This window comes from Notolepis coatsorum (assembly GCF_963971535.1).
Source record: "Notolepis coatsorum genome assembly, chromosome: 10".
Classification (NCBI taxonomy): domain Eukaryota; kingdom Metazoa; phylum Chordata; class Actinopteri; order Aulopiformes; family Paralepididae; genus Notolepis; species Notolepis coatsorum.
In genome coordinates this window covers 82,172,495-82,199,704 of record NC_140174.1, presented here as the reverse complement: position 1 = coordinate 82,199,704, position 27,210 = coordinate 82,172,495, and the positions used below count along the sequence as shown (strand labels likewise).

General features: G+C 42.8%; 2 protein-coding genes across 4 annotated transcripts in view; one reads left to right on the top strand and one right to left on the bottom strand.

Moving 5' to 3' along the window:
* The first annotated feature begins 728 nt into the window (after nucleotides 1–728).
* tyms (thymidylate synthetase) lies at nucleotides 729–26,522 on the top strand. The gene is made up of 7 exons (XM_084322360.1): nucleotides 729–1,034; nucleotides 2,465–2,538; nucleotides 5,457–5,631; nucleotides 10,676–10,777; nucleotides 12,897–13,072; nucleotides 16,212–16,283; nucleotides 26,040–26,522. The coding sequence occupies exons 1-7, from the start codon at nucleotides 809–811 to the stop codon at nucleotides 26,175–26,177; spliced, it is 963 nt and encodes a 320-aa protein (XP_084178486.1). The 5' UTR covers nucleotides 729–808; the 3' UTR covers nucleotides 26,178–26,522.
* The window catches only part of enosf1 (enolase superfamily member 1), a 36,986-nt gene continuing 36,296 nt past the window's right edge, over nucleotides 26,521–27,210 (bottom strand). For all 3 annotated transcript variants that reach the window (XM_084322358.1, XM_084322356.1, XM_084322357.1), the window contains one exon: nucleotides 26,521–26,882. In XM_084322358.1, coding sequence (XP_084178484.1) covers nucleotides 26,790–26,882 — 93 coding nt within the window. In that variant the 3' untranslated portion in view covers nucleotides 26,521–26,789. The remainder of the gene's footprint in view (nucleotides 26,883–27,210) is intronic.

Below are 27,210 nucleotides of genomic sequence, written 5' to 3'. Positions count from 1 at the left end.
CAGGAATGTAGGGTGCGTTATAAATTATTATTATTATTATTATTATTATTATTATTATTATTATTATTATTATTATTATTATTATTATTATTATTATTATTATTATTATTACTGAACAGTTAATCACAGCTCATCACTGCCATGCCTCTGCACACTGCACCATAGCACTTTATGGCACCTATCTCTCTTTTATTAGTAGTTAATTGAATTAAATCAGTTTGACTGAATTAGACTAGGTTTTGATTGACTGGATTCGTTTTCTATTGAATTAATTCGTTTTTTTAATTGAATGATTAGTTTTTACTGGATTTTTATTTAATCAGTTTGTATGTCTATCATGAGGATCAGTATTTATTTTGGTATTTATTCGAGTTATTTAGTATTTAAATGGCTATATAACCGAGACCTGAGTACTGTTTAATCACCTGTACATTGTATATTAGTATTGCACTTTACTGTTGCATTTGCACTCTGGTTGGATGCCAAATTTATTTTCATTGTACTGTACTTAGTTGTGCTGTATAATTATTTATAAATTCGAATCTAATCTAATCTATTCATCATTTGGTCACATGATACATTTCCGAATTTACGAGTTGGCGAGGACCGATCGAACGCAACTTCATACGCGGGCGCGCTTTCCTCGGCCGGTTATTGGTGTATCGAAAGAGGAAGTGACATGTAGTTCTATGGTCGAGCCTCATTGGTCACGCAAAATAAACCGGGAAACTTTGTTGCACAGACAACAGAACAGAACTCACCTGACAGTCAAAATTTCAGTCATTATTATTCCCAATTCGCGAGCAGAATGCCCGCTACGTCAGACATGTTGACAGCTGACCGTCCTGAGGTCGACGGCTCTAAAAAGGAAGAAGTAAACAAAGCGCCGCAGAGTCAGTTCTCTCTGTTCTGCGATGAACGAGGCTACTTGGACCAGATAAACTACATCCTGCAACACGGACACCGCAAGGGAGACAGGACGGGGACGGGAGTCGTCTCGGTGTTTGGTTCTCAGGCCAGATATAGTCTCCGAGGTATGATTATGAAAGACCAAAGTCTTGATTTTAAAAACAATAATAACAATCAACTTTATTTGTGTAGCACCTTTCATACAAGAATTGGAGCCCACAGTACTTCACAGCAACAATTTACACAATACAAGTAATGCAGAGAATAAGATAATTTACGAAAGAAAAAAAGTTAAAAGCAATCAATAATAACAATACAACAAAATCATCAGAAATAGCAGCATAAACGACAATAAAACAGCTCAGTGTGGATGCAGTGAGTGCAACGTGGCAGAACTCATAGCAGTGTCTCTTGAGTTATTCATAATACCCCTTCATATTACAACTACAATAAAATGTACATTTACAATTGTATGTTTGTGTACAAGGCCATGCTGGGCAAACTCCCCTCTTATAGCTGTCATCTCCTGACTGATCTGCAGCGACCTTCAGCTTCCTTCAACCAGGTGGCCTTTTTAAATTAAATGTTGTATTATTATTTTTAAGACAGGTTCCAAGGGTCCTTACTGAGTCCTTTCTCCTACTCTGCTCCCTGGACATGGAATAATCTACACAGGTGCAGACATCTGACTAATCTAGTCCCTTTGGGAAAATGTAAAGTCAAGGTCCATGTAACTGAGAATTGCACCTGCTTTAATTGAGCTGGATTCAGTCTATTTCTTGTGTGATTGATGCATGTGATGTATTCCCTGTCTGTTGTCTTAAAAATAAATGAAAATAAATAAAAACATAGACCGGGAATGCAAAATCTGTCTGTTTTTAATTTAATTTATTTTCTATTTAAACTGTAACTGGCAAACTGTCTTGCCCAGGTCTCCCTCGGAAAAGAGATTTAAATCTCAAGGGACTTCCTGGTTAAATAATGGTTAATTAAATCTTTCCAGCAACAAGGGACCAAATATTATCAGTAAATGTTATGTAACAACCCTGGTTTATCAACCGTGACAGCTTGCAGTACAGTGACAATTATGACAAAACACCTCCAGATTTATAAATGACAATATCTGATACATTTTGACTTTCATTTGAAAATGTATTATTCAGCTTCCTTGACTGGGATGAAAATAATGAAAAAACACTTCTTTATGAAGCTCATCATACTTGCTATATTCATTAAATGCTATATCCATACGTGTAAATGATATATCCATAAATGTAAATGTTATATCCACAAGTGTAAATTCTATATCCATATGTAATTTTTCAAAGGGTAAGCCTTGTCTTTTTTGTATTTACCAAGGATGCTGAGCAATATTTAAAACCCATTGCATTTTTTAGTGTCCCCTTGTGTTGTGTTGTGTATTTTATATGTATATATTTTTTTAAATTAGTTGTATATGTTGCTGTTTTTATCGGTTGTAGCCAATATTGAATTTCATTATATATTATATATATATAAATCATGCACTAAGTATCTAATGCCTCTCTCTTTTCAGACCAGTTCCCTCTGCTGACAACTAAGAGAGTATTTTGGAAAGGCATTCTTGAGGAACTTCTATGGTTTATCAAGGTAAGAAGGACACAAAATAAAAACAACCATATTTTACCCCAGAGTGCTATCTATCTATCCATCCAGATTGTTTCAGTGTGAACATTTGTAAAAACTCAAAAAGCAATGTCTCTTCCCAAAAATCATGAACCGGTTACTCAAGATGGTGGGGCAGAGCAGAGCTAAGTTAACAATATACCAGTACTCGTTATCACCATACATTTTTTTTTCTTCATATTTAAAGTTTTTATTTTTCACAAGCAAGACACTACATACATGACAAGACAAACTAAGACAAAAATAATAATAATAATAATAATAATAATAATAATAATAATAATAATAATAATAATAATAATAATAATAACAACAACAACAACAACAACAACAACAATGAGGGGGGGGGGGGGTTGCAGAGTGTTACAAATGTTCAGTACACAAACATATTCCAGATAGTGATCTAATAAAGTTCAGGGGACCTTGAAGGCCATCGGGCATATCACTCTCCCCTTTTTTTTTTTATCTACTTTTTCTCCCATTTTCTATTTTTCTCTCATCCCAATTTCGTATCATCCAATTCAACCCTCCCCTGTCTCGAACGCTGTTTCTTGCCTCCCACAAGCCGGCTGCAATGTGGACTAAGTCATACATAGCACGAGTCCCCTCCGATACTCGAGGTAACGGCAGTCGCATCTTTTCACCTGCGTGGCGCGATCTTTCAGCGTCAGGGGTCTGTGCTTTGGAGGGGCGCAGCCCTCATCGCTTTCTGATTCTACTGCGCAGGCGCACCAACCGACCTGTAGGAGTCGCTGTCCACAACGCCCGATCCCCAGCCATCAGTTTCCCACCCCCTAATACTGCCAATGTGTATTAGTACGGACGACCAGCTAAACTGAAAGTAATGTGGAGCGCTGGGCTCGAACAGGCGAACCCAGCGTCTCCAGTATTCGTGGTGAGCGCCTTGCCCACTGCACCACGTAGCCGCCCGGCCTATCACTCTCTTGAAGAGATGGAGCAGCCTGTTCCATTGATAACAAGTCCATGAAGTCCTTGCGCCAGTTCTCCAAACTGAAGCTGTTCAGTTTGCGTTCTTTCCAGTTCATTAAAATAATCCGTTTGCATGCTAGAAAAGCCAGTGCTACAATATTATTTACAATCTTTGCTTGAGCAGTGTCCATTTTTACACCCAATATACACGTTATAGGGCAAGGATTAATGTCAATTTGGAGAGTAACTGACAGGTCCTCAGCAATGTCCAACCAAAATTTCCTAACAAGCGGGCAGTGCCACAGCAAGTGCATGAGCGTACCCTCTACTCCACACCCATGCCAGCACAATTTGGGTAGGGTTTGATTAATTTTATTCAGTGTACAGGGTGTTATATAGGCCCTGTGTAGTATCTTTAATTGTATAATTTTATATCTAACACATTTAGATATTTTAGTACTATTCCTAAGTGCTGCTTCCCATTGTGTTTCAGATATGGGTATACCCATGTCTCGCTCCCATTGGACTTTAGTTTGGGTATTGGTATCAGGGGTGGTTGAGCTGAGCATGATAGTTTATACATTGCAGAGACAATGCCTTTCCTGCCTGTAATTCCCCTTAATGAATCCCCTCGTATGAATGTGTATGCATGTGAATGAATGTTGGTGGTGGTCGGAGGGGCCGTAGGCGATGATTATTCGCCACGCTTCTGTGAGTCTGCCTCAGGGCAGCTCTGGCTGCAATTGTAGCTTACCACCACCGGTATGACAGTGTATGAACGAATAATGGACTCTGTGAAGCGCTCTGGGTCTCATGAAGAGCGCTATATAAATCCAAGTCATTATTATTATTATTATTAATGTCTCTTCCAAGACTCTGTTTGTTCCTATAGCTATGCCTTTAGACAACAATGATTTAATAACTGATTGTATTTGTAAATAAGATAAAAATTCTGTGTCTTTCAGCCCAAACTGTGTTTTAAGTTCATTTAAAAGGTATCATATTTCCCCTTTCGATCACTTGCCCCACCTGTGTTATATTATGTTGTTGCCATACATTATTTTTAAGGGTTTTACCTCCTGCAGAGAGCAACGGGTTTTTCCATAATGGACATGATGGTAAGGAATATCCACTAAAGGTCAGGCGTTTATGTAAGAGTTATCACCATACATAACGCTTACATTGAAATATGTTGACATAAGGGCCGTTCTTTCAACCTAAAAGTGCACTTTCTTCAACCTCGAACCTAAATTCCTTAGCAACCAATGTTGCCAAAGTAAAAAAATAAAATAAAACGCACGTTCGAGACACTGATATGAAACGAGTCATACGGAACAAATAACGTATAACGGAGGCTGAAATTAGAGCAATGTGAGTCACAAACTCACGACAGTAGTACTACACATGCAGACGCATAAAATGTATTCTGCATTGATTAAGTGATAATCAAAACCCAGCTTAAGCCGTTAAACCCATGTAGTGAATCGCGAAGCCAATACGCACACACAGTCGAACGAACTGGAACGGTTTACCAAACATACACTCCCAGCATTCATATCTTATATGAATATCTTATATCCCATCATATCTTATATCCCAGCAACATAACATAACTTACTTACCCAAACAATGTGTCCCCGAGTCCACTCATGCACGAATCCATTTCAAAACAGGAACACGCACGTGGCTCTGCTGAGCTCTGACTGAGAGAGGGAAAGACAGACTGCCCTGCCCTCTGCTGGCGCGTGCTGTGCACTACAACCATTGGCGCACAGTATGTGACGTCACGGTATTGAAAATCATACCGACGGGATTTCAAAATATCCTGGTATACCGTAATACCGTCATACCGCCCAAGCCTAAACAGCGTCTTGTGTTTTTACACCGAATGTGAGCCCAAGTACCCCTACGTGCTGGTCTCATGTATGCCTGAAGGTGTCAGTATTTCACAGGGTTCAACGAACGCCAAGGAACTTTCAGAGAAGGGCGTGAAGATCTGGGATGCCAACGGCTCGCGGGAGTTCCTGGACAAGAGCGGTTTCACTGAGCGAGAGGAGGGAGACCTGGGACCAGTGTACGGCTTCCAGTGGAGGCACTTTGGTGCAGAGTACACAGACATGCATGCAGGTACGTCACACCTCACATGACCTATATCTGTCAATGGCTAAAATGTTAAATTTATAAACTTTATTAGTTGATTTGAATGCCCCGTATGTTATTTTAGCCAGTATACAGTTTAAAATATAACTCTACAGGCAGTAGAGAACTTATTCTAAATAACATTTTGTTTGAATTTTGACAAAACAATATCATAAAAAAGGGTGTCACAGATGAGTAGGGTAATGTTAGGGCATTGTTAGGGTACTGTTGGAGCGTTTCAGCATCTACCACAGCCCCAGTGCACAGCCTTTTATAAAGAATCTACCACAGCCCCAGTGCACAGCCTTTTATAAATAATCCACCACAGCCCCAGTGCACAGCCTTTTATAAAGAATCTACCACAGCCCCAGTGCACAGCCTTTTATAAATAATCCACCACAGCCCCAGTGCACAGCCTTTTATAAAGAATCTACCACAGCCCCAGTGCACAGCCTTTTATAAAGAATCTACCACAGCCCCAGTGCACAGCCTTTCTTAAAGTTGAAGTGTAATCTCGGCCTTCTGCCCAATCGGGGAAGTTGTCAGGCAAAGGTCTATACCTCATAGGCTGCTGCGGTTGTCAATCACACTCATGTGAAGGGATAGAAAACAACCATGGTGGATGAGTAACGATGCAGAACAGCATCAAAAAGGAATGAAAACCACTTATTTTGCGGGGACATTTTATAATTTTCTCAGCATAAAAAAAAGGACATAGTTGTGTGCATTTGACCACGATCACAACCTGCTGGCTAGATACCCACAGCAGCTTAATGTAATCAAGACATACAGTATGTTAGTGTAAAGTGCACACTCTGCAGCAGCTCTCTCCATGGAACGGCAGATTTATTGAGAATAATGTGTTTTGGTACAGCCAGGTTGTGTCGAGTGTTTGGGTCCATGTAGTCCAACAGCTAGCCACAACTTAAGCGTGTCTGTCCGTATCAATAGTAAAATATGAACGCTACACGAACATGAACCATTGTTTTTAAATCTTTTAGATAACACTGAGGTAGCTGTATTCCAACGCAACAAATATTTAGTGGTAACGTTAATACCTCCAGTTCCATACTTCCAGCTTCCACTGTTTGTTCTCCTGCTCACACACACACACACACACACACACACACACACACACACACACACACACACACACACACACACACGCCTCACATGATTTTAGAGCGAGACTTCTGTAGTGTCCACACTTGGACTATTAGTAATTATAATAAGCATGCAGGAGTCAGTAGGCTGTGTGGTTATTCCTCCGTCTTTATTCCATCCTCCAAGAACATCAACATCATGCTTGCTTCACTCGCGTACATACACACTGGACACACTTCCTAGTTCTTGCCTATAGCCTATTGTGCCGCCTAACGGTGGCGGTGGTTATAACCTAGTATTAACAATAATGCTAACCATGCAGAACACAACATCTCCCTTTTTCTCATAAGGTTAGTACTCTACTCACAGCAGATGGGAATGGGAATGGGAACGTCTCTCAACCAATTGAATCAAACCAAAATCAAAAACGTAAATTGACAGTCTACTCTACACTGTCGCCTGGCAGACCTACTGGTCTCTGTCCCTAGGCCTGCTCCCCTGAACCATGCACTACATAATCATTAAACCATACCGGGGGGTTTCTATCCCGTGTCGGTCTCCCTGGATCCGGTTCCCTGACGACTGGTGGCTCTTGCCCAACTTCTGCTGGCCACATTGCGTTTTCTGGATAAAGGGTCAGGTGGGAGGCATTCCACTTCTTTCCGTCACTCAGAATGTAAGTGCCAGGCCAGGCCCTATCTGTTTCTAGATGAACAGCGGGTCTGTGAAACGTGCATCAGCCTTGTGCACGTGCATCGGCTTGCGAACGCGGACCCTATCTCCACACTTGAACCGCGGTCTCTCCGCTCCCCTCTTGGCGTCGGCATAGATTTTCATTGCTGTCTGTCTCTCTCTCACGGTCTTCCGGACTTCCTCATGCGCTTCCAACTTCTGGGGTGGCAGGATGGTCAATTTGGTCCGCATCTTCCTTCCTCGGAGTAGCTCGAATGGAGAGACGCCTGTAGTCGCGTGTGGTGTAGCTCTGTAGTTGTGTAGGAAGGAGGTCACCTCTCGTTTCCATGGCAGCTGCCGCTTCTCTGCGCCCTGAATGCATTCCTTAATGCAGCGGTTCACGCGCTCAACGGCGCCGTTTGCGCGAGGATAATAGACACTAGACCTGACATGTTTAATGCCTCGCTCCTCGAGGAATAGCGCGAAAGAGGATGAACAAAACTGGGGCCCATTGTCACTGACCAGGGTAGTAGGATTCCCTTCTCTGGAAAATACAGTAGTGAGAAACGAAATCACGTTATCTGTGGTCACCTGAGACGTAAATGCCACCTCCGGCCACTTGGAAAAGTAATCGACCATTGTTATAGCAAAACGACAGTCGTGTGTACCTCTTTCGAACGGGCCCATAATGTCTATGGCAACCTTTTGGAAGGGCGCGTCTGGCATCTCAACCGGCTACAGCGGAGCAGGGCGGGTCCTGGCAGTTTTATCACTGTTCTGGCAAGCAACACATGACTTTATGATATTACTCACTTCATTGTCCATTGACGGCCACCTAGGGCTGGGCGATATGGCCTAAATATGATATCACAATATTTTCTGACCTTTCGGCGATACACGATACGCATCACGATGTTTTTCTTTTTTTCCCCAAACAATTCATTATGAGGCTTACCAAGACAGTATTTGAGTTTGCAAGCTAACATTAAAGACAAAATAAAATGCATTTAGCATTTTTATATTATATATTAGATTTAGATTATTAGATTATATATTGCATATATTTAGCAATGAGATATTATATGATTTAGATATGAAATATGATTAATTGAAAATGGGGGACCCTGATGTAAACAAGACGAAAGTCTTTCTCTGGTCTGCATCCTCCAGTCCACTGTTGACTGTTGTTGTATTGAGCTGTACTGTATTGTACCCATGCTGCAATCTGTTAATAACGTTTTCATTCATTCAGTCGGCAAACAGAATCATTTTGATTGACAGTCGCGTCTGCCAATTACGTCACATCGCTTGCACCCGCCCTGCTGTTCTTAGCACCAAACGGCAAGCGCGTATTCATTTTTTACTTCCGCCATTGGAGAGCTCAATGACAACAACAATGGCAGCGGTAGCTTGCCGCGGCAGACGTTTAGCTTTTAGCTACGCAGGATGACTAAACGACTGGAGGCATAATGATTTTACTGCAACGGATGTTATAATAAAAGCCTTTCCATACATCTGTCTGATTGAAAACGTTATTAACAGACCGCAGAATGGGCACAACTGAGTCAGCACGGGCTGAGATATGAACGACTAATGCTTGCTATATCTAGGTCGACCTCGGTCGTTGCTATGTAAATACGCTGATGTTATTGAAAGTGTAACTATATAACGTTAATGCCACAAAACGAATGCCTTTGTTATCATAAGTAGTAACTTTTGATGCAGTAGTGTGTGTGGGGCGGCGCTGTTCAAAAGTGTCAACGTGTGGACCAGATTGACGCGACACAAGCCACTTGGGCAAAACATCATGATATCCACGATACGTTTAAAAATATATCGTTAATGAACTGTACCCGATATTTATATAATATCGTCATATCGCCCAGCCCTACGGCCACCAGTACAACTCACGTAGCCGTTGCTTGGTGCGGACAATCCCCTGGTGGCTCTCGTGAGCCAAATAGATCAGTCTGGGCCGCAGGGAGCAGGGCACAACCAAGCGACTTCCCCGCATGACGTATGCGCGCCCATTGTGACTGCGCCCCGCTCAATAGGGCAGAGCTCTGAACAGCAGACTCGAACTGGCATGCTAGTGTAATAGCTGTTTTAAGTGTCAGATTATCCTCCAGCAGAAGCCTGTCCTTAATCACAGTGAGGGTGGCACATTCGATCAGCTGATCACGTATCATCTCGGATTCCATCCCCCCGAACTGGCATGTCGCGGCTAGTTCACGTAATGCAGAAAGATATTGCGTCACACTTTCATCCGGTTTCTGCGCGCGCTGTCTGAATCTATGGCGCGCTGTCACAGTGTTCACTTTAGGGGAAAATTGCCGGTCGAGAGCCGTCATTGCGTGCGCGTAAGTAGTGCCTACTTCTGGTAGCGTGTAAAACAGTCTCTGGCCCTCACTTCCAAGACAGTGTAGCAGTATCGCCAATCTCCTCGCATCCGGCCATGCATCCCCCGTAGCATTAATCACCCTCGGGTAATTCTCGAAGATCCTTTTCCAAGTAGCAAATGGTATTGCAGGCTCCCCCACGTCAGGAAGGAATGGAGCCGGCGCGGGTACCGAAACCGACATCGTCGCCAATTTGTAGTGTCCACACTTGGACTATTAGTAATTATAATAAGCACGCAGGAGTCAGTAGGCTGTGTGGTTATTCCTCCGTCTTTATTCCATCCTCCAAGAACATCAACATCATGCTCGCTTCACTCGCGTACATACACACTGGACACACTTCCTAGTTCTTGCCTATAGTCTCTTGTGCCTATTCTGCCGCCTAACGGTGGCGGTGGTAATAACCTAGTATTAACAATAATGCTAACCATGCAGAACACAACAACTTCTGTTTGAGCAACATTTCTGTTGTGACCAAAAGTAGTAACTTTAGTAGTAGACCAGTACGTTACTTTGTAACCGATTACAAATCTGAGGGAATTATTTTCACAGGACATTATGACCAGAGAGATTTAAATATGTCGGACTTCAACAGATTTTCCCGGTAAATAAAAATAAAATGGTAATTACCGGATAATGGAGACGCTGCTGTCTGTATGTTTGTTCCCACAAAAGCAAACCAATCGGAGCAATTCACTGACATCATATGCTGAGAAGGAGACCAATCAGAGCTCATGATTTTGACTGACCACCTAGCTCTGAGCGCTGGCTGTCAAGCCATGACAAGAACCATGAATGCACGATGAAACATGCGGATTACACCGGACAAGATCCTTCTGACAATAACTCATCTACAGATTACTCAGGACAAGGTGTTGACCAGCTGCAGAAGGTGATTGATACAATCAAGTCCAACCCAGAAGACCGGAGGATCATCATGTGTGCCTGGAACCCTAAAGGTACAGTAGATCCTAAAGGTACAGTAGATCCTAAAGGTACAGTCGTTTCTAAAGGTACAGTAGATCTAAAGGTACAGTAGATCCTAGTAGTTTCTAAATGTACAGTAGATCTAAAGGTACAGTAGATCTAAAGGTACAGTAGATCCTAGTAGTTTCTAAAGGTACAGTAGATCTAAAGGTACAGTAGATCCTAGTAGTTTCTAAAGGTACAGTAGATATAAAGGTACAGTCGATATAAAGGTACAGTAGAGATATAAAGGTACAGTAGATCTCATCATCATGATCATCATTTATTTATTCATACATGGAATTACCACAGTCCAACAGTACATATTAATATAATTCACCAAATTCCATGGCCGAAAGGAACAGGAAGAAGAAAAATTCTTATCTATACCTGCCCCTACACACATACAACACACCGATAGACTTATTGCGTAAAACCAAACAGAATATACCCATCCCGCAAAAATGGAAATATCAACACAACCAAATTAAATCAACATAAATAAACCCATCCTGTGCATCTATCAGTCAAACTACATATTTAGGTTCATTCATTTATACACACACACACATGTATCTAAAGGTACAGTAGATCCTAGTAGTTTCTAAAGGTACAGTAGATCTAAAGGTACAGGAGATCTAAAGGTACAGTAGATCCTAGTAGTTTCTAAAGGTATAGTAGATCTAAAGATACAGTAGATCTAAAGATACAGTAGATCTAAAGGTACAGTAGATCTAAAGGTACAGTCGATCCTAATGGTACAGTAAGTATACCTGGGGCCAGCTGGAGAGGTTGGCTCAGGATCAGGATACTTGTAGAACCCTTGTTGACGGCCTATGCCCCAAACGGGGTAAAAGGCGTAAGTAAGTAAGTAAGTAAGTAAGTACACACATGCACAACATACAGAGATCACCCACTGTCTATGGCAAAGAAAAAAGCCCAACTGTGTTGACAAGTCACTAGCCTACCAAGGACAGCTGATACAATACAGGGTGTGAGAGTGAACCAGTAACTAGTACTAACTAATTTAGTGCGAGTAAAGATCACATCCTCCGACCTCCGCTCCATATAATCTACTCGACTACCAAGATCTGTTGCTTTGACCAACGTCATTTCACTGGTTGCGTGGCTGCGTCAGCAAAGCATGTGAGCTGCAGTGGCTAACAGCAGTCAGTGGCTAACAGCAGTCAGTGGCTAACAACAGTCAGTGGCTAACAACAGTCAGTGGCTAACAATAATCAGTGGCTAACAACAGTCAGTGGCTAACAACAATCAGTGGCTAACAGCAGTCAGTGGCTAACAACAGTCAGTGGCTAACAACAGTCAGTGGCTAACAACAATCAGTGGCTAACAGCAGTCAGTGGCTAACAGCAGTCAGTGGCTAACAGCGGTCGGTGGCTAACAGCGGTCAGTGGCTAACAGCACCCAGTGGCTAACAGCACCCAGTGGCTAACAGCACCCAGTGGCTAACAGCGGTCAGTGGCTAACAGCGGTCAGTGGCTAACAGCGGTCAGTGGCTAACAGTAACAGCGGTCAGTGGCTAACAGCACCCAGTGGCTAACAGCGGTCAGTGGCTAACAGCACCCAGTGGCTAACAGCGGTCAGTGGCTAACAGCGGTCAGTGGCTAACAGCGGTCAGTGGCTAACAGCGGTCAGTGGCTAACAGTAACAGCGGTCAGTGGCTAACAGCAATAGACGCTTGAACGTTTGGTTGAGCTTCACAAAAAAGATGGAAAATTAGTATTTTGTGCAAGCAAGGAAGCACCTCCAATATGACTCCCTATTTGAAACATGTTGCAGTCTCTTGTGTTCTTTATATTACATTTTTACATTTAATATTTCACCACAAAATTAATATTAGAATCGGAACAGAGACTTGAACCAGATTTAATAAGTAGAACCAGAATCGATCAAATCCAAATGATACCCAACCCTACTGAAGATCGGTATGAAATTATTAAAATGGAAAAACACATCATGTGAATTATTAAAATGGCTGCCATTCCCCCCCCTTTTAAATATATACAGTATATATATATTCTTTTGGATCACATTTTATTAATCATTCCACTGTTGTCTGGTGAGCGGCTGTTCATTGTGTGTTTCTTTCAGACCTCCCCCACATGGCTCTGCCTCCCTGCCACGCCCTGTGTCAGTTCTACGTGTGTGACGGGGAGCTGTCCTGTCAGCTGTACCAGCGGTCCGGGGACATGGGCCTGGGAGTGCCCTTCAACATCGCCAGCTACGCCCTGCTCACGTACATGGTGGCTCACATCACGGGACTCAAGGTGAGGGCGGCGCTGGCCTAGAGGTTAGACGAGTGGGGCCTGTGACCAGACAGTCTGACACCCCAGACCAGCAGGAAGAATCTGGGTGAGGAAGTGAATGAATAAGCTCCAAATGGAGCTGTTCAGTGGTCAACAGTGTCAGACTGTGGTTGTACTGGGCAGCTCTTAGTCGTCAACAGTGTCAGACTGTGGTTGTACTGGGCAGCTCCTAGTGCTCAACAGTGTCAAGACTGGTTGTACTGGGCAGCTCCTTGTGGTCAACGGTGTCAGACTGTGGTTGTACTGGGCAGCTCCTAGTGGTCAACGGTGTCAGACTGGTTGTACTGGGCAGCTCCTAGTGGTCAACAGTGTCAGACTGTGGTTGTACTGGGCAGCTCCTAGTGGACAACAGTGTCAAGACTGTGGTTGTACTGGCCATCTCCTAGTGGTCAACGGTGTCAGACTGGTTGTACTGGGCAGCTCCTAGTGGTCAACAGTGTCAGACTGGTACTGGGCAGCTCCTTGTGGTCAACAGTGTCACTGTGGTTGTACTGGGCAGCTCCTAGTGGTCAACGGTGTCAGACTGTGGTTGTACTGGGCAGCTCCTAGTGGTCAACAGTGTCAGACTGTGGTTGTACTGGGCAGCTCCTAGTGGTCAACAGTGTCAGACTGTGGTTGTACTGGGCAGCTCCTAGTGGTCAACAGTGTCAGACTGTGGTTGTACTGGGCAGCTCCTAGTGGTCAACAGTGTCAGAATGTGGTTGTACTGGGCAGCTCCTAGTGGTCAACAGTGTCAGACTGTGGTTGTACTGGGCAGCTCCTAGTGGTCAACAGTGTCAGACTGTGGTTGTACTGGGCAGCTCCTAGTGGTCAACAGTGTCAGACTGTGGTTGTACTGGGCAGCTCCCAGGTATGAATGTATGTAACTATGTGAATGTGAAGCAGTGTGTTGCTGGAAGACTTAAATATAAGGTTAAAAACGTATAAGATGAACTGATTTTCAAAATGAACATTGGACTATTATCTCGATACAGTATAAACTGAGTATTAACACTATAGAAAGTAGTCTAAATATGAATACATTATGGATCATAATTTATATAACCAATGTAGCCAGTGGTTTAAATAATGAGTAGATATGAAATATGTATAGAGAATAGTGGTAATAAATCTGAATACATTATAGGAGATCTAGCCAGTATAGACGGTGTTCTAAATAAAAGGGTTGAGGTGAGAGGTGTCCTTGACAATGCTGCGTCTCGACCTCAGACACCGTTTGTGCTGGACAGGTGACGGATGAGTTGGGCGGTTTTCTCCACCCTCTGCAGTGCTTTCTGGTCCGAGGCAGAGCAGTTGCCATACCAGACTGATGCATATTCAAAACTGCACTCCAGGTTGTTATGATTATACTGTGATTTGAACAGCGCTAAGCTGACCTATGGCAGATGCCCGTTATCGCCGCGGTGACGTGTCTACTGCTTCATTCATAGGTAGAGCAGACACTAATTGTATTCATTTATTAAAGGAACATGCCAACATTATGGGAAATGTGCTTACCATCTCCTCCCCACCATATGTATATATTCTCTCCCCACCGTATGTATATTTCTCTCCCACCCACCCACCCCCTCCTAATGTACAGTCTCCTCCCCATCATATGTATATACTCTCTGTTAGGATCTATGGGTAACAGTATCGTATATGTCACAAATGTAACAGTACTATATACCTGTATGTCATGTATGTCCCTATGCCATAAATGTCATGATGTCATGTATGTGTTGTGTATATGTCATAAATGTCTATGAATTGAAAATGGGGGACCCTGATGTAAACAAGACAAACGTCTTTCTCTGGTCTGCATCCCCTTAACAATTGTGTGTATTGAGCTGTACTGTATTGTACCCATTCTGCAATCTGTTAAATAAAGTTTTCATTCATTCATCTTCTCCAGAGTCAGCAAGAAGATAGATACCAAATTCCTCTCTGTACGTTCAGTAGAAAGCTATCCAGCTGCAAGCTAGTCTAGCTTAGCACAAATCAATGGAAGCCGATTCAGACCACTAGCCTAGCTGTTAGCCAAAAACACCTCTCCCAAACGCGTGAACACTTTAGGCAACCAACATGCGCTTCCGCGTTTCTCTGATTGGCCGAGCGCCTTCCGTGTTTCTCTGATTGGCCGAGCGCGGCTCCCCCTTAAGCTCCAGGAGAGAGGAGAGAGGCTGAAAACCCGCAGTTCTTGCCCGACTGATGGGAGCCGAATCCCGGATCCGATTTTTCTGATGAATACCCCCAAAACATGGAGGTCCCGAACGCATGGAAGTATTGATTGCGCCGTAACGAATCATTAAAAAAATATACCGTTAACTGGAATATGTTGTGCCTTTACACATATGTTGGATTATGTAATTGGTTTGTCATGACAAACTAATAAAAAATCACGATTTACCCGGTGGCTACTACATGTCACTGTGTTGTTGTAGCCACCGGGTAAATCGCGAATTTTTTTTATCTGGGATTCGGCTCCCATCAGTAGGGCAAGAACTGCAGGTTTTCAGCCTCTCTCCTCTCTCCTGGAGCTTAAGGGGGAGCTTAGTATTCCTGCCTCTGAGGAGCGCGTCGTGGCTCATGCGCATGCGCGCGCTCGGCCAATCAGAGCAATTCAGAGCAACGCGGAAACGCATGTTGGTTGCCTAAAGTGTTCACGCCTCCCAAACAGCCAGGCTAGTGGTCTGTATCTGCTTCTATTCATTTGTGCTAAGCTAGGCTAGCTTGCAGCAGGATAGCTTTCTACTGAATGTACAGAGAGGAATTGATATCCATCTTCTTGTTTGTTATCGTCTTGCATTTCCCATAATGTTGGAATGTTACTTTATGTGTCTTTTTTTTAGTTTTTTTTTTTACTTTATTTTTTAGCGTTTATCGCTTTTCTGGTCAAGCATGACCGACAGAAACAGGTTGAAATGGGATGTAGAGCAGGGGAAGACATTCTGAGAAATGACGGCGGGTCCGGGAATCGAACTCGTGTCCCCCAGATCCGTGACAAGCACGGTTTTTCCCCGACGCAGAAATAGCGCCGAGATATGCGGTGAGCTACGGGAGCTCCCCTACTTTATGTGTCTTTACCGGCTTCCAGTATTTGATCCTCTCTTCCTTTCAGCCTGGGGACTTCGTACACACCATGGGAGACGCTCACGTCTACATCAACCACATTGAACCGCTCAAGATACAGGTAGGTGTTTCCCAGTTTCTTTCTCACACTTTCTGTGGTAGCGGAAAGCTGGGATGTGCAGTACATACGCACAGAGCAGAGAAAAGAGCTTTGTGCAGTTTTAATGTGTTATCAGTTTAGGAAATGTATTTGTGCTGGGACTGTGATATTGTCCACCACAAGGAACGCACATAATACCAGGAATGTATCATTTAACCATTCTAACTATTAGACCAAGAATTATCGACCATCCTAACTATTTCTAGACCAGGAATATATAATTGAACCATCCTAACTATTTACATACTGTATACCAGGAATGTATCCGCTCATCCTAACTATTTATATATACCAGGAATGTATCATCTCTCTCATCCTAACTATTTATATATACCAGGAATGTATCCTCTCATCCTAACTATTTATATATACCAGGAATGTATCATCTCTCTCATCCTTTCTTTTTCCCCCGATTTTCTCCCATCCCAATGTTAGTCGTTATGCCAATTCCCAATCCCCTTCCTGGTCGCTGCGCACTTACCCCCCACAGTCGGTCTGGGAGAGTGGAGGCTACCACGTGCTTCCTCCGACACACGTCCAGCCAATCAACCGCTTCTTTTCACCTGGCAGCGCGGATTCTCACTGAGAGGGCGTAGCGTGTGGAAGGATCACACTATCCCACTTAGATCCTATCCGCACTTAGCAGGCGCCCCGACCGAACTGTAGGAGTCGCTGTTTACAACGACCCGGACCCACCCCGCCACCTTCTCCCACCCTCTAATACTGCCAATTGTATTAGTGTGAACGGCCAGCCAAGCTGGTGACGACCCCTCATCTCTCTCATCCTAACTATTTATATATACCAGGAATGTATCATCTCATCCTAACTATTTATATATACCAGGAATGTATCATCTCTCTCATCCTAACTATTTATATATACCAGGAATGTATCCTCTCATCCTAACTATTTATATACCGTATACCAGGAATGTATCATCTCTCTCATCCTTTTTTTTTTATTTTTAATTTTTTTTCTTTTCCCCCCTCCTTTTTCCTCCGATTTTCTCCCATCCCAATGTTAGTCGTTATGCCAATTCCCAATCCCCTTCCTGGTCGCTGTGCACTTACCCCCCCCAGTCTGTCTGGGAGAGTGGAGGCTACCACGTGCTTCCTCCGACACACGTCCAGCCAATCAACCGCTTCTTTTCACCTGGCAGCGCGGATTCTCACTGAGAGGGCGTAGCGTGTGGAAGGATCACACTATCCCACTTAGATCCTATCCGCGCTTAGCAGGCGCCCCGACCGAACTGTAGGAGTCGCTGTTTACAATGACCCGGACCCACCCCGCCAGCTTCTCCCACCCTCTAATACTGCCAATTGTATTAGTGTGAACGGCCAGCCAAGCTGGTGACGACCCCTCATCTCTCTCATCCTAACTATTTATATATACCAGGAATGTATCATCTCATCCTAACTATTTATATATACCAGGAATGTATCATCTCTCTCATCCTAACTATTTATATATACTAGGAATGTATCCTCTCATCCTAACTATTTATATATACCAGGAATGTATCCTCTCATCCTAACTATTTATATATACCAGGAATGTATCATCTCTCTCATCCTTTTTTCTTCTTCTTTTTTTTAAATATTTTTTCCCCTCCTTTTTCCTCCGATTTTCTCCCATCCCAATGTTAGTCGTTATGCCAATTCCCAATCCCCTTCCTGGTCGCTGCGCACTTACCCCCCACAGTCGGTCTGGGAGAGTGGAGGCTACCACGTGCTTCATCCGACACACGTCCAGCCAATCAACCGCTTCTTTTCACCTGGCAGCCCGGATTCTCACTGAGAGGGCGTAGCGTGTGGAAGGATCACACTATCCCACTTAGATCCTATCCGCGCTTAGCAGGCGCCCCGACCGAACTGTAGGAGTCGCTGTTTACAACGACCCGGACAGGGGGCGAAATTTAAGCCCGCCGCCCGCCAGGGGCGCTCAGTTTTTACCTTTGGCGCTTGCCACTGAGAGGTCTGCCCGCCGTGTGGCGTGTAGACGTGTAGTTCATAACGATACTCTTATTTTGAAAATCTGTGCGAGTCTCATTTCCGCCCCAAGCGCAGCTAGAGTCATAATATCGATGGCTCCGGCAGTTAGCAACATTCAGTTCGTATGATATTCTTATTTTGAAAAAAACCGTGGCAACGAGTCGTATCCGCCCAGCCGGGCCAGCCCTGCAGCGGGATACTATTGGCTTCTGCTCGTATCAACACAGAGGCAGTCTGCTCTAGTCTAGATCGGACCTCCATGAGCTACCGTTACTGTTTAAACAATGACCCAGTCAACTATTCACTTTTAGTTTAATACATGACGAGGCATTGTCTAACGGTATCTAGCTGGCTAGCTACTGATATCTGCTGATATCAACAAATGCCCCAGCAATAGTCGACTCGAGTGCATAATACCTCCGTTCCCTCGTTAGCTAGCTCACGTTAGCTAGCTCACGTTAGCTCTATATGTCCCAGTAAACTAAATTGTCTTAACGTTATCTAGCGGGCTAGCAGTAGCTACAGATAGCTCCTGATATCAATGTCTTATAACATTGATTCAATGCGTATTCTAGCTGAGGGCTTGATGAATGTGATTTGACCAAAGAACCGTAACGTTATACCAATAGGGTCCAGCTGCATCGCCGGTGAATCCTTGCATGCTGAATGTAGAGTATTAGTATAGGGTCTAGCTGCATCGCCGGAGAATCCTTGCTGGAGCTGGAGGCTACTCAAGTATACACAGACAGTGGAGCTGTTTGCAGATGGCGAGCATTTTGACTTATTGCGTGGTGGCGATGTCTCGCAGATAATACAACTACAAGTATGATTATATAATATATATTTTATTTAAAAAAAAAAATTATATAAAATATATATATATTTTTTTTAATCAAAAGAAAGAAATATGCTTGGCGGGTAGATTCTTCCCATCTACCCGCCACTGGCCGGTGAGTCAAAAAGTTAATTTCGCTCCCTGGACCCGGACCCACCCCGCCAGCTTCTCCCACCCTCTAATACTGCCAATTGTATTAGTGTGAACGGCCAGCCAAGCTGGTGACAACCCCTCATCTCTCTCATCCTAACTATTTATATACCAGGAATGTATCATCTCATCCTAACTATTTATATATACCAGGAATGTATCATCTCTCTCATCCTAACTATTTATATATACTAGGAATGTATCCTCTCATCCTAACTATTTATATATACCAGGAATGTATCCTCTCATCCTAACTATTTATATATACCAGGAATGTATCCTCTCATCCTAACTATTTATATATACCAGGAATGTATCAACCATCCTAACTATTTATATATACCAGGAATGTATCCTCTCATCCTAACTATTTATATATACTAGGAATGTATCAACCATCCTAACTATTTATATATACCAGGAATGTATCCGCTCATCCTTTTTTTTGATCCACTTTTTCTCCCATTTTCTATATTTTCTCCCATCCCAATTTCATATCATCCAATTCAACCCTCCCCTGTCACGGACGCTGTTTCTTGCCTCCCACAAGCCGGCTGCAATGTGGACTAAGTCATACATAGCACAAGTCCCCTCCGGTACTTGAGGTAACAGCAGTCGCATCTTTTCACCTGCGCAGCTCGATCTCTCAGTGGCGAGGAGTAACGCGTGGGAGGCTCACGCTGCCCCCGACACTTCCTGATTCTACTGCGCAGGCGCACCAACCGACCTGTAGGAGTCGCTGTCCACAACGCCCGATCCCCACCCATCAGTTTCCCACCCCCTAATACGGCCAATGTGTATTAGTACGGACGACCAGCTAAACTGAAAGCAAATGTGGAGCGCTGGGCTCGAACTGACGAGCCCAGCGTCTCCAGCATTTTGTGGCGAGCGCCTTGCCCACTACGCCACGTAGCCGCCTGTATCCGCTCATCCTAACTATTTATATATACCAGGAATGTATCCTCTCATCCTAACTATTTATATATACCAGGAATGTATCCGCTCATCCTAACTATTTATATATACCAGGAATGTATCCTCTCATCCTAACTATTTTTTTTTTTTTTTTTAAATGATTTATTTTACCAGTGGGCAATGGCCACTAGATACATTTTTTGGTACACATAAGTGAGCAGAAGTTGGGGAGGAAAGAGGGGGGGAAGGAGAGAAAGAGGGAAGGGGTGGGGGTGACAAAAAGAGGAGAGAAGAAGAAAACATAAAAGATAAAATACCAGACAAACAAAAATAAGATTCAATAATAAAAACAAGGACAAAATCAAATTTAAATTAAGATTAAAAAGAAAAGAAAAAAAAGGGGGGGGGGGACATCACATAGGGTGAGACATAAGACAGAACATAAAACAATAATACAATATATCAGACAGGCTAGCGGTTGTTCCTGGGGAGGATCCTTTACATTAGATCGTTATTACTTTTAGCAGAAGTCAGATCGTGTGTGTTTGACATATTCTGTCCATTTCGACCAGATCCGGTAGAACTTCTCCTGCTGAATTTGTATTGAAAATGACATCTTTTCCATTATGTAGATGTCATGAGTTACGTCTATCCAATCTTCTACTGTAGGCGCCTCTGGTTTTAACCATCTTCTTGTGATAGCTTTCTTGCTTGCTATCAGAAGTATCATTATCAATTTTTTGTCGTTGAAGTCCCATTTTTCAAAGGGAATATTTCCTAGGTATAGGGTGTCAAATTTGAAGGGGATGTAAATCTCAAAAATCGCTTCTAGGTTCTTGTGTATCTCTTGCCAGTATGGTACCAGGGTTTGGCATTCCCAGAATATATGTGAATGATTGGCTTCGTTTAGCCCACAGGATCGCCAGCATTTTTCCCCGGTCCCCTGATGTTTTTTTTGCCATGGGGTGGGTGATAAAAAACCTTACTAGGTTCTTCCAGCCAAATTCCCTCCAGTTGTTTGAGCCTGTTGTTTCCCATTGTTGTGTACATAATCTGTCCCATACCTCTCCTGAGATTGACATACTGCGTTCTTTTTCCCATTTCTCCTTTATGTACATTGTGTTAATTGATTTTGATTTGGCCTGGCAGAGTCCTCCGTATATTCTGGAGACGATCCTATTACATTTAGATGATTTGACTGCTGATGTAAACACTTCCATGATTTCTTGTTCTCCCGTTCCTATTTCTCCCACTAAATTTTGATTGAAGTAATGTCGTACCTGCAGGTATCAAAAGAAATCTTTTTGCTCCAGTCCGTGTCTTCTCTGTAGTGATTCGAAGCTCTGAAACACCCCTTTGTGGACAAAAGTAGAATAATTTGTTAGGCCTTTATCTGTCCATACTTTGAATCTGCCATCTGATTTATTTGGGGGGAAATTGGAATCGAATGCACACCATCTCAACATTCTGAGCGGACCCTTCACTCCACTCAGCTTGATCGTGTCCTGCCAGATTCTCAGTGCTACATTAATCCAGGGGTTGTTTTTTTCTTTCATGTTGTCTATTAATTTGTTATCTGCCACTATTGCTGCTAGTGGGACCCCGTCTGTCATTTCGCTTTCAATTTCCTTCCATCTTGCTGAGTACGATGGGGCGCACCAGCAAACTATTGGCCTCAGTTGGGCTGCATAGAAGTAGTCCCGTAAGCAGGGTAGGTTTATTCCCCCTTTTTCTTTTCTTGTCTGTAGCGTTTTGTATCTCATTCTGGGTTTTTTCCCCTGCCAGAGGAATCTTGATATTAGTCTATCCCATTCCATGAATTGCTTTGTGGGTATCTCCACTGGGAGTGTCTGGAACAGGTATAGCAGTCTTGGTAAAATGTTCATCTTTATTGAGTCCACCCTGGAGGTTAAACTTAGGAAGGGGATGAGGCTCCATCTTAATATGTCTGACTTTAGTTTTTCATTTAGAGGGCCGTGGTTGAGATAAAATATTTTTGAGATATCCCTTGGCAGGTTCACACCCAGGTATTTTAGTGAGTCTACATCCCATTTCAGATTGTATTTCCCTCTAATATGGTTGGGAGGGTTGTAGTTGAACGTCAGAATTTGAGTCTTCAGGATATTTAATTTATAACCTGAAAGCGTCCCATATACTTCTGGTACGTTCATTAGTTTTGGTATTGTCTGTGTGGGTTGCGTTAGGTACACCATGACATCATCTGCAAAAAGGCTTAGTTTATGTTCTCCGTCTGCCATGCCCACTCCTTTTATGTCAACATTTTGTTGTATCCATTGGCTCAGTGGTTCTATAAAAAGCGCGAACAGTCCTGGAGAAGCCGGACAACCCTGTCTAGTCCCGCGTTCTAGGGTGAAGGATTCAGATAGGTCCCCATTAATTTTGATCCTTGCAGTTGGTTTGTCATATAGGGCTTGAAAGGTTGCTATTATGGACTCATGAAAGCCAAATTTCTCTAATACCTTATAATGAAGGACCACCTTACCGAGTCAAATGCTTTCTCTGCATCTAAACTTATTAGGGCTGCCTCTATTCCCGTTTGGTTGATGTGTCTAATAATGTGTAATGATCTTCTGATGTCTTGTGTCAGCCTCTGTCTAATGAATCCTGTCTGGTCCAGGTGTATAAGGTTGGGTAGGATCTTATCTATTCTTTGTGATATAATAGATGTAAACAGTTTATATTCCAAGTTTAATACACTTACGGGGCGGTAGCTGCCACATTCCAGTTTGTCCTTCCCTTCCTTCGGGATGACTGAGATTATTGCTTCTCTCCAGGAGGGGGGGGATTTTTTTTTTTTCTAGTACCCAATTGAATGCCTTCAATAGAGTTGGGGTCAGTTGGTCTCTGAATGTTTTGTACCATTCTGCGGTGAAGCCATCTGTGCCCGGGGATTTATTTGTTTTTAATCTAGAAATTGCAGTGTGTAAATCCTCTATTGTTATTTCGTTTATCAAATTTTAATTTTGCTCTACTGTGACTTTGGGTAGGTCTAGAGAGGAGAGGAATGTCGCGTTCTGGAAGTTATTGTCTATTTTAGGTTGGGAGTACAGAGTTTTATAGAAGTTTTCGAAGTTCTGTTGGATTTTGTCTTGCCTACATTCAATTGTTCCTGTGACGGGGTTCCTTATTTTATATATTGCATTATCTGCTTGTTGTTTCCTTAATCTGTATGATAGGAGTTTCAGTGATTTCCCACCCACCTCATAGTGTCGTTGTTTTGTGAATAGTAGTTTTTTTTGTATTTCTAGGTTGCTTATTTCATTTATCTCGTTCTTTATGTCTTTCATCTCGTTTCACTCCTTTGTCTAGATTGTGACTATGTTGTCTTTGTAGGTATTTTAATTTGATCTCCAGGTTGTGTAATCTTTGTCCTCTAAGTTTCTTTAAGTGTGATGTAATGGCGATGATTTGACCTCTTAGTACCGCTTTTAGCGCATCCCAGAGTATGGTTGGTGCCACCTCGTCATTATCGTTTATTTCTAGATAAGTTTCAATTTCCGTCTTCAGGGTTTCTTTAGTTCCTGGGTTATTCAGTATTTCTGAGTTCAGCCTCCATAGTGTAGACCTTGGCTTTCTGTTGAGGTGTACCGAAGGCGACATATATATAGGGCTGTGGTCGGAGAGAGCGATCGGGCCTATGTCTCATTTATTTATTCTGTGTAGGTCTTTATTGTAGGTGAAGAAATAATCTATCCTTGAGTATACTGCGTGTGGGGAAGAATAATGTGTGTAGTCCCTGCTGGTTGGATAAAGTTCTCTCCATACATCTATAATTCCCAGTTCTTTCATTAATGCATTTATTTTCCTAATTATTGGTCTTGTCTCTGTGTTGCCACTTGAGGCATCCAGCCGCGGGTTTAAACGTACATTGAAATCCCCACCACAGATTAGTATCCCTTGGGTTTGTGTGGCCATTAAGTCAAATATCTGTCTGTAGAATGTCCAGTCACTACTTGGGGGCGCATATACGTTCAGTAAGCTTACCAGTGTTCCATCTATTTTCCCTATTATCATTATATACCTGCCTTCTCTATCCTTGAACTCTGATACGTGTTCGTATGCCACCGTTTTTGATATTAATATGGCCACCCCCCTTCTGTGCCCCGATCCGTATGAGGATGAATATTCATGTTTATATCCCAGTTTATTCAGTTTAGCATGCTCAGTATCGGTAAGGTGGGTTTCTTGAAGGTATGCAATTTGTATTCCATCTTTTTTTAGTTTTGATAATATCTTCTTTCTTTTTATTGGGTTCAGTAAACCATTGACGTTGAAAGACACAACTTTTACCTCTTGCATTTCAGGTTGTGGTATGTAGTAATTCCGCTATGTACATGAGGATCCTCCCCGTCGCTAGCAAACAAACAATAACACGCATAAAAGAAAAAAACAATACAAAACTATCATCCTAACTATTTATATATACCAGGAATGTATCAACCATCCTAACTATTTATATATACCAGGAATGTATCATCTCGCTCATCCTAACTATTTATATATACCAGGAATGTATCATCTCTCTCATCCTAACTATTTATATATACCAGGAATGTATCCTCTCATCCTAATTATTTATATATACCAGGAATGTATCCTCTCATCCTAACTATTTATATATACCAGGAATGTATCATATCGCTCATCCTAACTATTTATATATACCAGGAATGTATCATCTCTCTCATCCTAACTATTTATATATACCAGGAATGTATCATCTCTCTCATCCTAACTATTTATATATACCAGGAATGTATCCTCTCATCCTAAATATTTATATATACCAGGAATGTATCCTCTCATCCTAACTATGTATGATCAGTGGACAGCCACAGTGGCAGCAGTACAGTATGTAGGATCAGTGGACAGCCACAGTGGCAGCAGTACAGTATGTAGGATCAGTGGACAGCCACAGTGGCAGCAGTACAGTATGTAGGATCAGTGGACAGCCACAGTGGCAGCAGTACAGTATGTAGGATCAGTGGACAGCCACAGTGGCAGCAGTACAGTATGTATGATCAGTGGACAGCCAGTGGCAGCAGTACAGTATGTAGGATCAGTGGACAGCCACAGTGGCAGCAGTACAGTATGTAGGATCAGTGGACAGCCACAGTGGCAGCAGTACAGTATGTAGGATCAGTGGACAGCCACAGTGGCAGCAGTACAGTATGTAGGATCAGTGGACAGCCACAGTGGCAGCAGTACAGTATGTAGGATCAGTGGACAGCCACAGTGGCAGCAGCACAGTATGTAGGATCAGTGGACAGCCACAGTGGCAGCAGTACAGTATGTAGGATCAGTGGACAGCCACAGTGGCAGCAGTACAGTATAACATGCATGTCTTTTATGGTGTGGGGGGGGAATTATTTGAGAAGATCACACGGCACACAAGACAAATAAATATGCTAAGGTGCCAGAAGACCAGAGCAGTACTTAGGTCCATGATGAAAGTTTCTTGACTTAAAAAAAAAAAGCCTAGCTTTCAGTCATAAGATAAGGTTTTGCCCTGATGAGGGTCTTATGACTGAAAGCTTGGCTTTTGTGGAATTAAAGGAACCTCCTTTCCTAATGGTGTGGGAGGAAACCCACATGAGAACAGGGTTCAACTTCCCGCCAGGGTTCAACTTCAAACGGGACCTTTTCGCTGCTGCCTGCTGGACCACAAATGCATCTCTGCATTGGGAACCCCTGTAGCGTGATGTGAGTTGAAGGAGTTCGTGGGAACCCGCGTAGCGTGATGTGTGAGTTGAAGGAGTTCGTGAGAATCTCCAGTAAATACCCACCTGTGTCCCACTTGGCAGCTCCAGAGAGAGATCCGGCCGTTCCCCAAGCTGAGGATCCTCAGGACGGTGGAGCGCATAGACGACTTCCACCCAGAGGACTTTGAGATCTGCGACTACAACCCCCATCCCACCATCAAAATGCAAATGGCTGTTTAAAGCCCTGATCCAAGACCAGTTATTTGATCATTTATGGGTGATTGTGCACATTGTTCTTCAAGGCAAGGGCTCAGGCCCTCAAAATATAGGTTGGTTTCTCCATGTAACTTAGTTAAGAAAGCTTGTACAACAGTATATTTTAAATGAATGTTTCCTTCTATTTATTCTATTTTATCTTTTTTATGCTGATTTTCTTTTTGTCTATTTGGATTATGAGTTGGACCTTTTCAGCACATTAATGCATTTATTGTAAATAGGGATAGCTGTTTTTTTCCCTTCTAACTTCACACATCTATCTATTTTAACCCTGTGTTTATTCAATTCTGTAAATAAAGAAATAGTAACATTTTGTCAAGGTTTATTGATGCACATTCACACATGTACAAATTTGTGGTAAAAGAAAAAGCATAACTTTTTTATTTGACATTTTATGCTGATGATAAATCAAGTTGGTGAATGAGTGAAACCGTTGTTTCTAAAATGTAAGAGCATTTAAGCCTTGCTACGGTAAACGGGTGTAATATGGCTTATTCCTTGGATTGTGCCAGCGATACTTCCTTCTCTTCACGCTAAGTGGACGGCACTGGTGAATTCTTGAAGATGGCATCTTTCTCATTTGTTTAGGAGCTGTTTCCATACTTCTCCCTCAGGGTACTGGTGTGTCTGGACTGAAGCCTCCAGCATCTCACAAGAATAACCTGGGTCCTAAAGAGAACGATGATGATTATTATTACACACAGTGTAGCAAGACAATCATTCCAAGGCCCAGAACTGTTAAAGGGCCAGTTATTGATATGATATTTTCATTTATAATGTGACCCGCAGCCAATTTTTTCATTGGTCCGGGGCGCAGCCCGGGGAGAAAAAATAATAATACGAATAAATGACGGACAGACGGAGAACATAAGAACACCTCAGACACACTACAGCAAAGTAACTCAGTGATCATCCAGAAAGAAAAGGTGGGTTTTAAGCAAGGCCTTGAATGTCTGTACGGTGTTGGCAGACTTGATGTTGAGAGGGAGCGTATTCC